Genomic DNA, 16,040 nt, shown 5'->3' with positions numbered 1-16,040 from the left:
AGATCCGAAATGATTACTGCATCACGCTATCTGGACATTCTTCGTGACTTTGTGGCGGTACAAACTGCCTTAGACGACACTGCGAACACCTCGTGGTTTATGCAAGATGGTGCCCGGCCACATCGCACGGCCGACGTCTTTAATTTCCTGAATGAATATTTCGATGATCGTGTGATTGCTTTGGGCTATCCGAAACATACAGGAGGCGGCGTGGATTGGCCTCCCTATTCGCCAGACATGAACCCCTGTGACTTCTTTCTGTGGGGACACTTGAAAGACCAGGTGTACCGCCAGAATCCAGAAACAATTGAACAGCTGAATCAGTACATCTCATCTGCATGTGAAGCCATTCCGCCAGACACGTTGTCAAAGGTTTCGGGTAATTTCATTCAGAGACTACGCCATATTATTGCTACGCATGGTGGATATGTGGAAAATATCGTACTATAGAGTTTCCCAGACTGCAGCGCCATCTGTTGTTGAAAATTGTAACTACTGTAATTTCGAAAGTTTGTCTGCCTGAAAATGTACTGTTGTCCCAAGCATATTGCAACAAACGGTGTATTTCTATCGCTGCTCGTTTAGTTTTTATTGCCGTTTTAAATATACCGGTCATTTTTGAAACACCCTGTAGCTGCCAGTAACATAGAGCAGAAGTAGATAGGATATTAACACAAAAATTGATAAATGAGAAAATATTTAGAAGTAAATCATACCTAACTGCATTTTCCACCTCAACACAAATACCATAAGTGGTATAAAGTGCTATCAAAACCAAAGGATATAGCTTACAGTCAGACAGATTCAAGACAGTATAAGTAGTATGCAGGGACATTGTATAGCTTTCCCCGTTAGCTGTATGTATGTATTCCTATGGCAACTGGATTCATAAAAAAATCCAACAAAATGTTACATAGTTTTATTATTCTAATCATTAAATTGTGAATCAATATTGTTTATTCAGTTAAATGTAATCCATGCACAAGAGATTTTATTTTCTTATTGCATAATAATATTTTGAATGGTTAGTTAATTTATGACAGGCATTGTGGTGGTGGTGGTGGTGATGCAAAATTATAGATATTCACATATCAATTGCTATTGTCTTGTAACCACACAGAAAGCTGCCACAGGTGCAATATCTTACAATTAATGGCAAAATGATAATGGAAAAAATACCTAGATTAATATACTATCAAATACCTTTGAAACATCAGCTGGGGATGTCAGAGAAAATGTGTGGCCAGCAAGCTTATAGGCTTTATTTTCAAATGATGACATCTGACTGAGAAGAACATTTCTTAGTCTTTCAGCTTCCTTAATACTAAAACCAATTCCACTTAGTTCCATCCGAGCAAGGCATAAAAGTGTTGGCATTTCTACTTCTGTAATTAAAAAAAATTATATTAATTTTATTAATTAATTCTGAGCTGAATTGCAGGGAAGCTTGACAATGGGATCAGATATTTAAAACATTTATTTTGTACATATCAAACTGATAAATCATGGGACAGAACGACAGTCCAATACGTACCTTCAGGAGACGAAGTGTGTATTACTGCTGACAGACACATATAACAGTAACAGGGATGCAGAACATAGATTTCAAAACTAATATTTTCTTTATCATTTCATAATGGTAGAAGACCTTCCATGCTATACAGTCACTGTAATGAATCTTCTAAGGAAACAGTGATTGCTGCACAATAAGTGGAAAATAAACCGTAGGTCTAAGATATAGATATAGTGAATGAAACGTGTTTGGCTGTCAAGAGAGCAATGCATGAAGCCTTCAATGACTTCCATAGTAGAATATCATCAAATGATCTTTTGCAGAATAAAATTTAGGTCTACAGATATAGATATACTGAATGAAACACATTTGGCTGTCAAGACAGCAATGTATGAAGTCTTCAATGACTACCATAATAGAATAATATCAAGTGACCTTTTGCAGAACCCAAAGAAATTCTGGACGTATGTAAAAGCTATTAGTGACCCAAAGTTAGTGTCCAGACCCTAGAGAATGAGAAAGGAACCAAAATTGAGGGTAGCAAAGCAAAAGCTGAAATTGCTTAACTCCATTTTCAAAGTTTCCTTTGGAAAGGAAAACCGAGGAAAATTGCCCCAATTTAATCCTCATTTGACTGAAAAGATGAAAGAAATAAGTATTAGTGTCAGTGGCATTGACAAACAGCTGAAATCGTTAAAATTGAACAAAGCTCCAGGCCCTGATGGAATCCCTATCAGAGGACGTTCACTCTTAGGAGAGATTTCAGTGTCAGAGAAATTGCTGAGGGAAGGGAAAAACTTGATAATCCAATCAAAAAACAGAACAAATAACAAAATTTCACAAGTAAACAGTGAGCTAAATGGAGCAGACTAACAGGTATCAAAATTAAACAATAAACTTGCTGAGTCGAATAGAAAACCAAGTAGTAAGATAGCAGAAAACTTTGTCAAAATTGTACACCCACTTAATGGTGTAGGCAGATTTGGAATGTGGTGTGGGCTTGTAACTAAAATATACATTATTACAGTATGGAAGAAAGAAACCATATTAGTTTATCTGCTCACCTACATCTACATCTACATCCATACTCCGCAAGCCACCTGACAGTGTGTGGCGTACGGTACCTTGAGTACCACTATCGGTTCTCCCTTCTATTCCAGTCTCGTATCGTTCGTGGAAAGAAGGATTGTCGGTATGCTTCTGTGTGGGCTCTAATCTCTCTCTGATTTTATCCTCACGGTCTCTTCGCGAGATATACGTAGGAGGGAGCAATATACTGCTTGACTCTTCGGTGAAGGTACGTTCTCGAAACTTTAACAAAACCCGTACGGAGCTATTGAGCGTCTCTCCCGCAGAGTCTTCCACTTGAGTTTATCTATCATCTCCGTAATGCTTTCGCGATTACTAAATGATCCTGTAACGAAGTGCGCTGCTCTCCTTTGGATCTTCTCTATCTCTTCTATCAACCCTATCTGGTACGGATCCCACACTGCTGAGCAGTATTCAAGCAGTGAGCGAACAAGCGTACTGTAACCTACTTCCTTTGTTTTCGGATTGCATTTCCTTAGGATTCTTCCAATGAATCTCAGTCTGGCATCTGCTTCACCGACGATCAACTTTATATGATCATTCAATTTTAAATCACTCCTAATGCGTACTCCCAGATAATTTATGGAATTAACTGCTTCCAGTTGCTGACCTGCTATTTTGTAGCTAAATGATAAGGGATCTATCTTTCTATGTATTCGCAGCACATTACACTTGTCTACATTGAGATTCAATTGCCATTCCCTGCACCATGCGTCAATTCGCTGCAGATCCTCCTGCATTTCAGTACAATTTTCCATTGTTACAACCTCTCGATACACCACAGCATCATCTGCAAAAAGCCTCAGTGAACTTCCGATGTCATCCGCAAGGTCATTTATGTATATTGTGAATAGCAATGGTCCTATGACACTACCCTGCGGCACACCTGAAATCACTCTTACTTTGGAAGACTTCTCTCCATTGAGAATGACATGCTGCGTTCTGTTATCTAGGAACTCTTCAATCCAATCACACAATTGGTCTGATAGTCTATATGCTTTTACTTTGTTCATTAAACGACTGTAGGGAACTGTATCAAACGCCTTGCGGAAGTCAAGAAACACGGCATCTACCTGTGAACCCGTGTCTATGGCCCTCTGAGTCTCGTGGACGAATAGCGCGAGCTGGGTTTCGCACGACCGTCTTTTTCGAAGCCCATGCTGATTCCTACAGAGTAGATTTCTAGTCTCCAGAAAAGTCATTATACTCTAACATAATACGTGTTCCAAAATTCTACAACTGATCGACGTTAGAGATATAGGTCTATAGTTCTGCACATCTGTTCGACGTCCCTTCTTGAAAACGGGGATGACCTGTGCCCTTTTCCAATCCTTTGGAACGCTACGCTCTTCTAGAGACCTACGGTACACCGCTGCAAGAAGGGGGGCAAGTTCCTTCGCGTACTCTGTGTAAAATCGAACTGGTATCCCATCAGGTCCAGCGGCCTTTCCTCTTTTGAGCAATTTTAATTGTTTCTCTATACCTCTGTCGTCTATTTGGATATCCACCATTTTGTCATCTGTGCGACAATCTAGAGAAGGAACTACAGTGCACTCTTCCTCTGTGAAACAGCTTTGGAAAAAGACATTTAGTATTTCGGCCTTTAGTCTGTCATCCTCTGTTTCAGTACCATTTTGGTCACAGAATGTCTGGACATTTTGTTTTGATCCACCTACCACTTTGACATAAGACCAAAATTTCTTAGGATTTTCTGCCAAGTCAGTACATAGAACTTTACTTTCGAAGTCATTGAACGCCTCTCGCATAGCCCTCCTCACACTACATTTCGCTTTGCGTAATTTTTGTTTGTCTGCAAGGCTTAGGCTATGTTTATGTTTGCTGTGAAGTTCCCTTTGCTTCCGCAGCAGTTTTCTAACTCGGTTGTTGTACCACGGTGGCTCTTTTCCATCTCTTACGATCTTGCTTGGCACATACTCATCTAACGCATATTGTACGATGGTTTTGAACTTTGTCCACTGATCCTCAACACTATCTGTACTTGAGACAAAACTTTTGTGTTGAGCCGTCAGGTACCCTGTAATCTGCTTTTTGTCACTTTTGCTAAACGGAAAAATCTTCCTACCTTTTTTTAATATTTCTATTTACGGCTGAAATCATCGATGCCGTAACCGCTTTATGATCGCTGATTCCCTGTTCTGCGTTAACTATTTCAAATAGTTCGGGTCTGTTTGTCACCAGAAGGTCTAATATGTTATCGCCACGAGTCGGTTCTCTGTTTAACTGCTCAAGGTAGTTTTCAGATAAAGCACTTAAAAAAATTTCACTGGATTCTTTGTCCCTGCCACCCATTATGAACGTTTGAGCCTCCCAGTCTATATCCGGCAAATTAAAATCTCCACCCAGAACTATAACATGGTGGGGAAATCTACTCGAAATATTTTCCAAATTATCCTTCAGGTACTCAGCCACAACAGCTGCTGAGCCAGGGGGCCTATAGAGACATCCAATTACCATGTCTGAGCCTGCTTTAACCGTGACCTTCACCCAAATCATTTCACATTTCGGATCTCTGTCAATTTCCTTCGATACTATTGCACTTCTTATCGCTATAAACACGCCTCCCCCTTCACTGTCCAGCCTGTCTCTGCGGTATACATTCCAATCTGAGTTTAGGATTTCATTACTGTTTACATCTGGTTTCAGCCAACTTTCTGTCCCTAGTACTATATGGGCGTTGTGACCGTTTATTAATGAGAGCAGGTCTGGGACCTTTCTATAGACGCTCCTGCAGTTTACTATTAGCACATTAATATTGTTATTCCCTGTTGCATTTTGCCTACTCCTACCTTGCTGCGTCTCAGGAGGCGTCTTGTCGGGCCTAGGGAGGGAATTCTCTAACCTAAAAAACCCCCATGTGCACTCCACACGTACTCCGCTACCCTTGTAGCCGCTTCCGGCGTGTAGTGCATGCCTGACCTATTCAGGGGGACCCTACATTTCTCCACCCGATAGCGGAGGTTGAGAAATTTGCACCCCAGATCTCCGCAGAATCGTCTGAGCCTCTGGTTTAAGCCTTCCACTCGGCTCCAAACCAGAGGACCGCGATCAGTTCTGTGAATGGTACTACAAATAGTTAGCTCTGATTCCACCCCACGAGTGAGGCTTTCCGCCTTCACCAATTCCACCAACCGCCTGTACGAACTGAGGATGACCTCGGAACCCGACGGCAGGAGTCATTGATGCCGACATGAGCAACAATTTGCAGTCGGGTGCACCCAGTGCTCTCTATCGCTGCCGGTAGGGCCTCCTCCACATCTCGGATGAGACCACCCGGCAAGCAGACAGAGTGAACACTGGCCTTCTTCCCCAACCTTTCCGCTATTTCCCTAAGGGGCTCCATCACCCGCCTAACGTTGGAGCTCCCAATAACTAATAAACCCCTCCCCCCGTGTGCCTGCTCGGACCTTGCTGAAGGCGCAGCCACATGTCCACTCACAGATAGAGCGGGCGATGCCACACGGCCAGCCTCCACATTTACCCTCCGCCTGGTGTGCCGCGAATGCCGCTGAACCCGCCACTCCCCTTGGGGAGAGGGTGGCCCAACCGCGCCCGGTACCCACGAAGATGTCTTGACAGCAGGGACAGTGGGTGAAGCATGTAACACCTGGAGTGTACCTTGCGACGCACCAGACTCCCCACTGCCGCTACACTCCGCGGCAGCAGCCTGAAGACGGCTGACCGCGGCCATCAACACGTTCAGCTGTTCGTGAACAGTGGCCAGCTCCTCCTGCGTCCGTACACAACAGTCACACATCCTATCCATCCTAAGGAATCTATTTACTGAAGAGAGTTAATCAACTTTTAACTAGACTGCTAATTCACTAAAGGCGGCTGATTATTGACTAAACTGTGATTGCTAGCCACTTCTTGTAGAAAGCAATGAAAATAGCACTACCTGTCTCTGGACTGTATTGAAAACAAACACTAGCACTACTGGCACTGTGGTTGACTAAAGGGACTCTCTCTGACTGTATTCAAAACAAACACGAAATCTATGGAACACTATTAATAGCTCAAGGGGATTACATGGTGAGGATTCCCAGGGGGCTAAGAGAAGCTAACTCTAGTAGCCCCCAATCATCTCAAAGGTGAAGGCAAATGCGAAGGTTAAGCCATTTAGCATCTGTTCTAGGCAGTGGCTCAGAACAGAAGAGAGAGAGGTTTTTCGTCAGTGGCTCCATCAGTCTCACAAGTCAGGTGGTCCTGTGGCATGATACGATTGGCAAAGCGACTTTGCCGACGAAAATTCAGTATATTTTGGCATGATCCAGATGACTGTTGCCGTATCAGTGGAAAGGTGACAGATGAAAAGGTGGCCACTATGTAAAATTTAAATAACAAAAATTACTCACATTCATGGCCTGGGTGCAACTTGTACATCTACTCCGCTTTCCCCAAAAGAATTTACCAAGGGTGAATTGGACAATCTCAATGATGCCGTAAGTCTAGTGGTAACAATATTTTAATTTCAATTAACAATTCAAGTCTTCGACTGTGAGTGTAACTGTTAAATAACGGTGCAGCAACAACAGTTGGTGACACGAGACTGATGGCAGTGGCATTGCAAAGTTAGCCAAAGCTGATTTCAGAGACAGTTTTAATGAGTAAAAGCAGCTGAAACACTTGCATGAGAACGCAATGTGGCATATATTTACAGGCTTTTTGATTAATAAAGGAAGTGAATGATTGACTTCTAGCATTATTAGAGGAGGTAATGGACGGGGTGTGATCTGTAATGGAATAGGGCCTGTACGACTTTGAATGGCCTTCTCGTCAGATTGAGGTCGTTTTTTTAAGATGACATGGTACACAATATCCAGCATTCTTACAGTGATTGGGTAACCACAAGGGTGGCACGGTTTCTTTGCCAACCTGATAGTAAGGCAGTTTGTTTTATATGTAATCAGGAAGCACTGAAGCATTTCCATATAAATTTTATTTTGAGGGGGGTGATTATTATCTCATTTCAGTCACATAGGGGAACATTTTATATCTTATATCTGCATCAATATTCTACAATCCACCTTACAGCGTGTGGCAAAGGGTACCCTGTATCACTACTAGTCATTTCCTAACCTGTTCCACTCGCAAAGAGAATGAGGGAAAAATGACTATCTATATGCTTCCATGTGAACCCTAATTTCTTGTATCTTATCTTTGTGGTCCTTATGCTCAATGTATGTTGGTGGGCAACAGAATAATTCTGCAGCCTAAATTTTCCCAATAGTGTTACTCAAAAAGAATGTATTCTTTCCTCCAGGGATTCACATATGATTTCCCAAAGCATCTGCTTAGCACTTGTATGTTGTTCAAATCTACCAATAACAAATCTATCAGCCCGCCTCTGAATTGTTTCAGAGTCTTCCTTTAATCCAACCTGGAATGGATCCCAAATACTCGAACAGTGCTGAAGAATACGACGCACTAGCATCCTGTACGCTGTCTCCTTTACAGATGGTAGCACCTGTATGCTTCACACATAGATCCTTTCGCACGTGCACAAATCTCTACTAGCCTTTTCTTGCCATCATTTGTGTGTTCTCTTTTGAACAGAGAATGCAACAACCTCTTCTTCCTCAGCATTTTACAGATCTTGTTATTAAACCATGATGGGTCATTTCCATCCTTAATCCACTTACTAGGTGCATAATTCTGTGCCCATCTTACTGGAACTAAAAGATGTCAATTCACGGCCTAAGTAAGATGCTAACAACTGTTTATCTGCTCTTTCTAGCAGAAACACTATCCTAGCCTTCTTAACTGATTTATTAACTTTTGTAATCATAGTTGCTATAATGACATCGTGATCGCTGATCTCTGTTTCTATACTGACATTGTCGATAAGGTCCAGCCTATTTGTAGCCATAAGGTCTAAGGCCCGTTGCGTATGGGCTGCCGAACTAGATGCTCAAGATAGTTTTCAGAAAATGTGTTGAAAAATACATCACACGTCTGTCTGTCTGTATCCCCTGCAGTGAATCCATAGACATCCCAATCTATCAGGTCTACAACTTTGCTTTAGCTGTTTTACAATAGACGACAGTAGCGACAAGTGAGGTTCGGGTAGTTGGTCATAGGTGTAATACAATAAGCTTAGGCCTGTGTAAACATAATGCCATAAAAATATTAGTCGATTTGTGATTGCATCATAAGGTCATTCTCAATTAAGTACGTCAAGTTATGTACTCATTTCTCACAATTTGCGGGAAGTTATAATTTTCTGCTTTAACATGAAGAAATCTGCAGCTGTGCCTCTTAAAATGATGGGTAAGATCAATCGTGAGGTAACTATTAGTGGAAGAATGTGCAGAGAATGTTTGCAACGCCTTAAGAATGGTGATTTTGATGTCGAAGACCGGCATGACGGTGGAAGACAGAATGTTTTCACAGTCACACAACATCATTATCTAAAGCAATTGATGCGTTTGAGCCCAGCACTGAAACACAAACGGCCACAATACAGCGATAGACACATGAAGGTAATTTTGCAGCAGGTCAGTGCTTGATCCCATGTTGCAAAACCCGTCAAATATACATGGAAACATCGAAATGAGAAGTCCTATCCCTCCCACCATATTCTCCATACGTTGCTCTCACTGACTACCAACTGGCTGACCAGCATTTCCGATCATATGAACAAGTGCAAAATTGAATTGATTCATGAATCCCCACAAAAGACGCCCAGTTCTTCCACCATGCTATCCGAAAGATGGGAGAATGTAGTGGAGAGCAACGGGCAATACTATGAATCACAATTTTTTTATAAGTTTTTCACAATAAAGCCCCATACTTCGAGAAAAAATGGTGGAAGCAAAGTTGTAGACCTAGTATACTTGGTAGGTTAAAGTCACCTCCAATTAGTAATGCACAATCTGGCTATTTACGCACTAATGACCATAGATATTCTTCGACTGACACTGGAACTATCACAGTAGAATCATGTGGCTGATAAAAAAATTCAACAATCAGCTTGGTTTCACCTAGACCTGTTACATGTGAGCAGATAACTTCACTGTCACGCTCAACATTGATCTCAATAGATACAATATTTTTGTCAACTGCGATGGACACTCGCCCTCCCGTGGCCTCTGATCTACCTTTCTGATATACATTCCATAACTTGCTAAATATCTGAGTTTTTCACTTTTCAGCCAGCTCTCGGTCCTGAGAACAACTTGAGCACAAAAACTTTCCTGGAGGGTAGTAAATTCGGGAACTTTGTAACGAATACTTTGACAAATCAGTGATTCAAGGGGACTCCTAAAAATCCCCAACTGATAATGCAGGTCTAGAAATCTGCAGCCAAGACTGTCACAAAGCTGACAAATCACTTGATTGCAACCCTCCACTTGGCTCCAAACCAAAGGACCCCAATCAACTCTGGGAACAATAATGCTGCAAACTGTGAGCTCTGCCTGCACCCGACACAAGGCCAGCAGCTTTCACCAATTCTGCCAGCCACCTGTTTGAACTGAGGATGGCCTCAGAACCCATACGACAGGTGTCATTGGTGCCTAAGTGGGCCACAACATGCGGATGGCTGCACCCTGCACATTTGATAGCTGCATGCATGGTCGCCTCAACATCTCTGATGAGGCCTCTCGGCCGTCATACCAAGTGCACATTGACTTTCTGTCCAGCCTTGAATGGTGTTTGACTGGGGGGGCTCCATAATGCTGATAACTAGTAATCCCCTTCCCCCGTTCACCTCCTCGGACCCTATTTAATGTATTTCATCGTAAAATTTGATAGTGTTACTTCTAATTTTTTACAATGTGGTTAAAAAGTTTTTCTTTTGAGTCTATCTTCTTTTCTTCTGTACAAAGTATTGATGATGAGAAAATTATGGCCTCACTGAGTCTTGCATTACAGGTACAGATGAGCAACCTGGTCGATGGCAAAAGGTGCAGTGCACAGTGGCAATGGGGAGGGCACTGTGTGGGAGATGAAGGCTGCACAGCTTTAGCAGTCAGTAGTACAAGGTAAGCCTCTGCATCTGGCTGCAGGGCTTAGCGAGGATATGGAGGCCTGGTGGCCAATGGTGTGTGCAAGGTTGATGTCATCTCGTGATAGGCCCCTAAAACTGTATCATCCTGCCCAGCAGGTATTAGTGGGAGGCCCAGGAGGAGCATTTACACAATGAAAAGGGTTACGTGCAATAGGGGTTCTTTCCCTTTAGATTACATCACTTCCACAAGCGATGAAACAGTGCTAGTAATAAGTAGCCTCTAAACCAGACTTTTTCCTTGCTATTTATAGTTGAAACTAATTTTGGTCTAGAATCTTATAGTTATCTACAGGGGGTGGGGCATGCTTCAGCAGTTATTATAGTTGCCTGGTGGCTGGCACTCAGGTACAACTGGATGACATGGTTTGCGTAAGCATTTCTAATACTCTCTTCTGTACAAGAACCATACAATAATGCCAAGCAGAACTGATGTGAGAGGAGTGGAAATGTTGCTGCACCATGTCACAGTTAACATATGAGGCATACTTGGAAAGTAAGTACCGTTCTGTAAAAAAAAAACTTTTTTTCAAACCAAAATTCCTTTTTGCAAGAAGGAGCAGTTTTTAAACTATTTTTATACATACTTTTATACTTTTAATGCCCTCTTCATAGACAGCCACTGCTGAACACTGTTTTTTTGCCTTGCCAGTGCTGTCAAAGCGCCTTCCTACAAAATTACATTTCAAGTTCAAGAACAAGTCGTTGTCAGAAGGTGCAAGATAGGGACTTTAGAGTGGGTGATTAAACTGCTTCCAACCGAACTGCTGAATAAGGTTTCGAGTGGCACCAGTAGAATAGGATCATGCATTGTCATGAAGCAACACAAACCCTTGACTGAATATTCCACGCCCTTTGTTTTGAACTGTGTACTGTACTTTTCTCATTGTTCACTACTGTACAGCACTGACTGTTTCACTTCTGTGGAGGGAATAAAAAAACAGAATATGATACAAATAATGGTGTTCAGCAGCTTTTTTACTCCAAAACGGTACCTACTTTCTGGAGATGCTTCATAAATTTCTGCTGGTGCCAATCCTTAATGTGCATGATAGCACAATTCACACCAATTTCCCCTTTTTCCCGGGTTATGAGTTTATCCAAGGATTGTCACAAATAATCTTCATTCAAGTTAAGCTCCTGGGACCAACTGTTGCAGGAGTGCACCTTCAGAAGTAAGTTGGATAGATACAACAGAAACGGTTTCAAACTAATGTTAAAGTGGTTATCCATCTTGAGCTTATTACAGTTTAATTGAAGAGAATTACACCATGTGTGTTTTGCTTTTGTTTATAAAGCATATTAGGTGGTTATTCTGCAAATTGGATACCTACGTTTGTACATTTTTGGTTGTTTAAGGTTAAAAACAGGTTTTGTTTATAAAGTTGGTGTGTGAGTTACTTATGGTGTTTCTTTACGTATTCTGCTTATTTCCTCCTTACTAGCAGCTGCTGACATTGAAAGACTTCAATTCACATATGCACTTGGCAGTTTTTGACATTCTGCAGTATTTCTTGTCCTGAATTATTATACTTCACTTTTGTAAACTGAACTGGAGTTGTGTGTGCTTCTCATTCTGCACAGCAACAGTGTTTATGTCTGTTTGTTGGTTTTGTTCACGTTCTGAGTGTGTTGCCAACTTGTGAGACTGTGTGTGTGTGTGTGTGTGTGTGTGTGTGTGTGACAGAGAGAGAGAGAGAGAGAGAGAGAGAGAGAGAGAGAGAGAGAGAGAGAGAGTAAATTTGTGAAATTGTCTTGTCTGTTAGGTTCAGGTGTGAGTGGAATGGGGGTGGGGTGGGGAGGTGAGGTTGATTGCAAGCAATTTATCTTGGGGGGGGGGGGGGATAGGCCTGGTGGATGGTGATTATAGGACAGAATTTGGGAGTAGATGGTAGTGATAAATGGAGCCTGTGGTTATGTATGTACATTTAATGGTATATTAAGTGGTCAGTCAGGTGAAAGAGGGTCTGATTTGCCAAGTTGGTCTGATCATTAATTAGTTGCTTCTTTCCAATTATGGTTTTTCGAGTACCGTATTTACTCGAATCTAAACCGCTCTTTTTTTTTCCGGTTTTTGTAATCCAAAAAACCGCCTGCGGCTTAGAATCGAGTGCAAAGTAAGCGGAAGTTCTGAAAAATGTTGGTAGGTGCCACCGCAACTAACTTCTGCCTTCGAATATATGTAGCGCTACGCAGGCACGCTTTGCAGGCACAAAGATAAATACTGGTGCCAAAACCTCTGTGTATGTAAAAAAAAAAAAGGTGGAAGACGAGCTTTTTTCTCCGCCCTGAGTTTCGACCACTGCATTTTCATACATTATCCAACGAAGTAAATACAAATTCCGTATTGTTCATCTTCGAATGTAGCAACATTTCAATGTACTACGAAAATCCGACTGGCAAGACTGTTTGGGATGTTTGTCAATATGGCCAACTCTACGTTCTGAATTTTTTCCTACCTGTGAGAAGAGATGGTTGCTAATAGAAACTTTCATAAGAATAATACTAATATAAACATTTTGCCATGTATTGTTTCGTGTTTGCTGCTATTTCATTTAAATCCTGTCTGCCTAATAAACTACGAAACTAGAGTGAGACAACAGCAAACACGGAAGAATATACATATCATGTCATGTTTATATTCGTATTATTCTTATGCCTAATAGTGATACAGTCAGAAATGAAGCACGGCAATTGAATAGATTTTTAAATCTAAGATGACTCTAATTTCTGTGCAGAATGTAAAGTACTAAAGAGGCGTGTGCACAGATTTTCAAACAACAAGAAGTGTACTTACGATGAAATCGCCAGTAAGGCTCGGAAATTGTCAATCACAGGAACAAATAGAGAAAGTTCAAAACAATCAACAGTCCAAAGCGTTCTGTAAGATAAACTGCAGTAGTAGTGGGAATGTCCAGTTGCAGTGTGCACAGAATTTTATGAAATATTATACAAGATAAAGGTTGTGCAACAGTTAAATGAAAAAGATTATGAAAAGCAAATGACTCCATCTGTTGAACTGTGGACTAAAATTAGAGACAATGAAGACTTCTTAAAATTTCTGTGGTTGCATGACAAGGTACATTTTCATCCCAGTGGTTATGTCAACAAACAAAACAGTCATTACTGGTGCAAGGATAATCCACACAAATTCCATCTATGCCCCTTACAGAGCCAGAAAGTCTCCAATGGGCTGAATTGGCCATTTCCTTTTTGAGAATGAACATAGATGAGCAATCACAGTCACATCTCAACAGTATGCTATCATGCTTGACACATTCCTTGCGTCCAAACTTGTCTCATGTGCACAAATTTCAATGGCAAAATAGCAGAGATTGTTTGATAACATCATCATTTCAAGGAATGGGAACATTTTGTGGCCTCCCAGATCTCCTGACTTATCAGTCTGTGATTACTTCCTTTGGGAGTGCTTGGAACACAGGGTGTATGGTAGTGAGTGAAGTGGCAATACAATTCATTGCTGGAATTGAAAATGCTTTAAATCAAAACCCTCGGCTTGTTTAGCTGTATCCAAATTGGCCCATTTTTTGGCCATGCCTTATATATTTGTAGTGCCTTCTAAAGGTCTGTTTGCAGAATCTTGCAATTGCAAGTTCAACTTATTCTAGTGTATGAAGATATCCACAAGATAAGCCAAATGCATCTGAGATGTCAGATCAGATAACTACTCTAGTGAGTCTTCCAATTTTTTCTTACTTAGAAACGACTCATCCTCTCCTCTGAGTTTGTATGATCTTCCCAGCACGTTAACTGTTGACAACCTATTAAATTCTATGTGAAAGAGAAGGATCTCATGATCAGAGTCTTTATTTTTTATTTTTTTAAGAAAGATGTGTATTTAAGGCACTGTTTTTCTAACATTTACTGCAGTTATGGCAAATTGTATTGTATTATTAAACCATTCAGAAAGAGGTCTTGGAAGGTAATGCCTGGCAATGAATGGTATGGAGTTGGCGCATAAGTTTATAGCGTTTTCCCATAACTTTAATAAATGACACAGAAACACATAAGAGACTTTGGTCATCAATAATATGTTCTCAATCATTATTTACAAAAGTCTGTCAATGCTGCGGTAACTTTCCAATTATGAAACTGTACAAATCATGTGCTTTTGAGGTGAAGAACACATTGAGCCATGTTTGAAGTGCATTTTCATCTGGAAAGTAAGTTCCTTGAATGTTGTTCGATAGAAGATGGAAAGGTGAAAATCTGAGAAGGCAAGATCATGTGAATAAGATGGGTGTAGAATGACTTCCCAACTCAACTCCTGTATAGCATTTTTTTTAGTCAGTCTACCAGAATGAGGGCAGGCATTACTGTGGAGTAACATCACTTCACGCAATCTTCCTGGATGCTGTACTTGGACTGAATCTGCAAGACCCCTCAGCTGTTGACAACAAATGTCAGCAGTGATGGTTAAACCTCGGGGGTGCAATTTGTAGTACATCTCACCATCACTGTTCAACCAGATGCATAACATTATCTGTTGTGGATACAGCCACCTGCTGATTTTTGTTATTTTGGCACCCGTACACCTGACTCTTGAACCTTCCCTATTGCATGCAAATGTCACACAATGATGGAATGACCACAGTTTATTACATCTGCCAGTTCTTGAGTACACTGATGTGGATCATTGTGGGTTAATACATTTAAATGATCTTCATCAAACCTCAAAGGTCTTCCTGAATGTGGAGTCACTAATATCAAAATTATCTTCCTTAAAATGATAATACCACTTTGTTTCTATGGTCTGTGCAATGACACTATCCTCATACATTGTGCAAATGTTTCTGTCTGATTCCACTGCTGTCACCTCTCTAGTGAATTCAGATAAAAGAATGTGTCAGAAATGTTCCCATTTCTCCACCTGGCAATCCATTTTTTAGAATCCACAGGTGCACTCACTATCTCCAAATGATAATATGTAAACTCAAATAGCAATAAATAAAAAAATGACAGTCGCTAAATAAACCAATAGCAACTGGAATACCAACATGCAAAACAAAAACACTACAAACTTTTGCACCAACCTAATACAATGTGTTGTTAATGCTGAATGATTCGTCTGTTCTACACTCCTGGAAATTGAAATAAGAACACCGTGAATTCATTGTCCCAGGAAGGGGAAACTTTATTGACACATTCCTGGGGTCAGATACATCACATGATCACACTGACAGAACCACAGGCACATAGACACAGGCAACAGAGCATGCACAATGTCGGCACTAGTACAGTGTATATCCACCTTTCGCAGCAATGCAGGCTGCTATTCTCCCATGGAGACGATCGTAGAGATGCTGGATGTAGTCCTGTGGAACGGCTTGCCATGCCATTTCCACCTGGCGTCTCAGTTGGACCAGCGTTCGTGCTGGACGTGCAGACCGT

The 16,040-nt window shown here is 41.2% G+C and overlaps 1 protein-coding gene across 1 annotated transcript in view; it reads right to left on the bottom strand.

Annotated features, from left to right (window-relative positions):
• LOC126199248 (DNA polymerase theta-like) overlaps positions 1-16,040 on the bottom strand; it is a 363,755-nt gene that overhangs the window by 30,991 nt on the left and 316,724 nt on the right. The window contains exon 21 of the mRNA XM_049936047.1: positions 1,204-1,385. Within this exon, the coding sequence (XP_049792004.1) occupies positions 1,204-1,385 (182 nt within the window). The remainder of the gene's footprint in view (positions 1-1,203; positions 1,386-16,040) is intronic.

Source organism: Schistocerca nitens, chromosome 1 (genome assembly GCF_023898315.1).
Source record: "Schistocerca nitens isolate TAMUIC-IGC-003100 chromosome 1, iqSchNite1.1, whole genome shotgun sequence".
Taxonomy (NCBI): Eukaryota; Metazoa; Arthropoda; class Insecta; order Orthoptera; family Acrididae; genus Schistocerca; species Schistocerca nitens.
The sequence above is the reverse complement of the archived record's forward strand: the minus strand, read 5'-3'. Positions and strand labels throughout refer to the sequence as shown.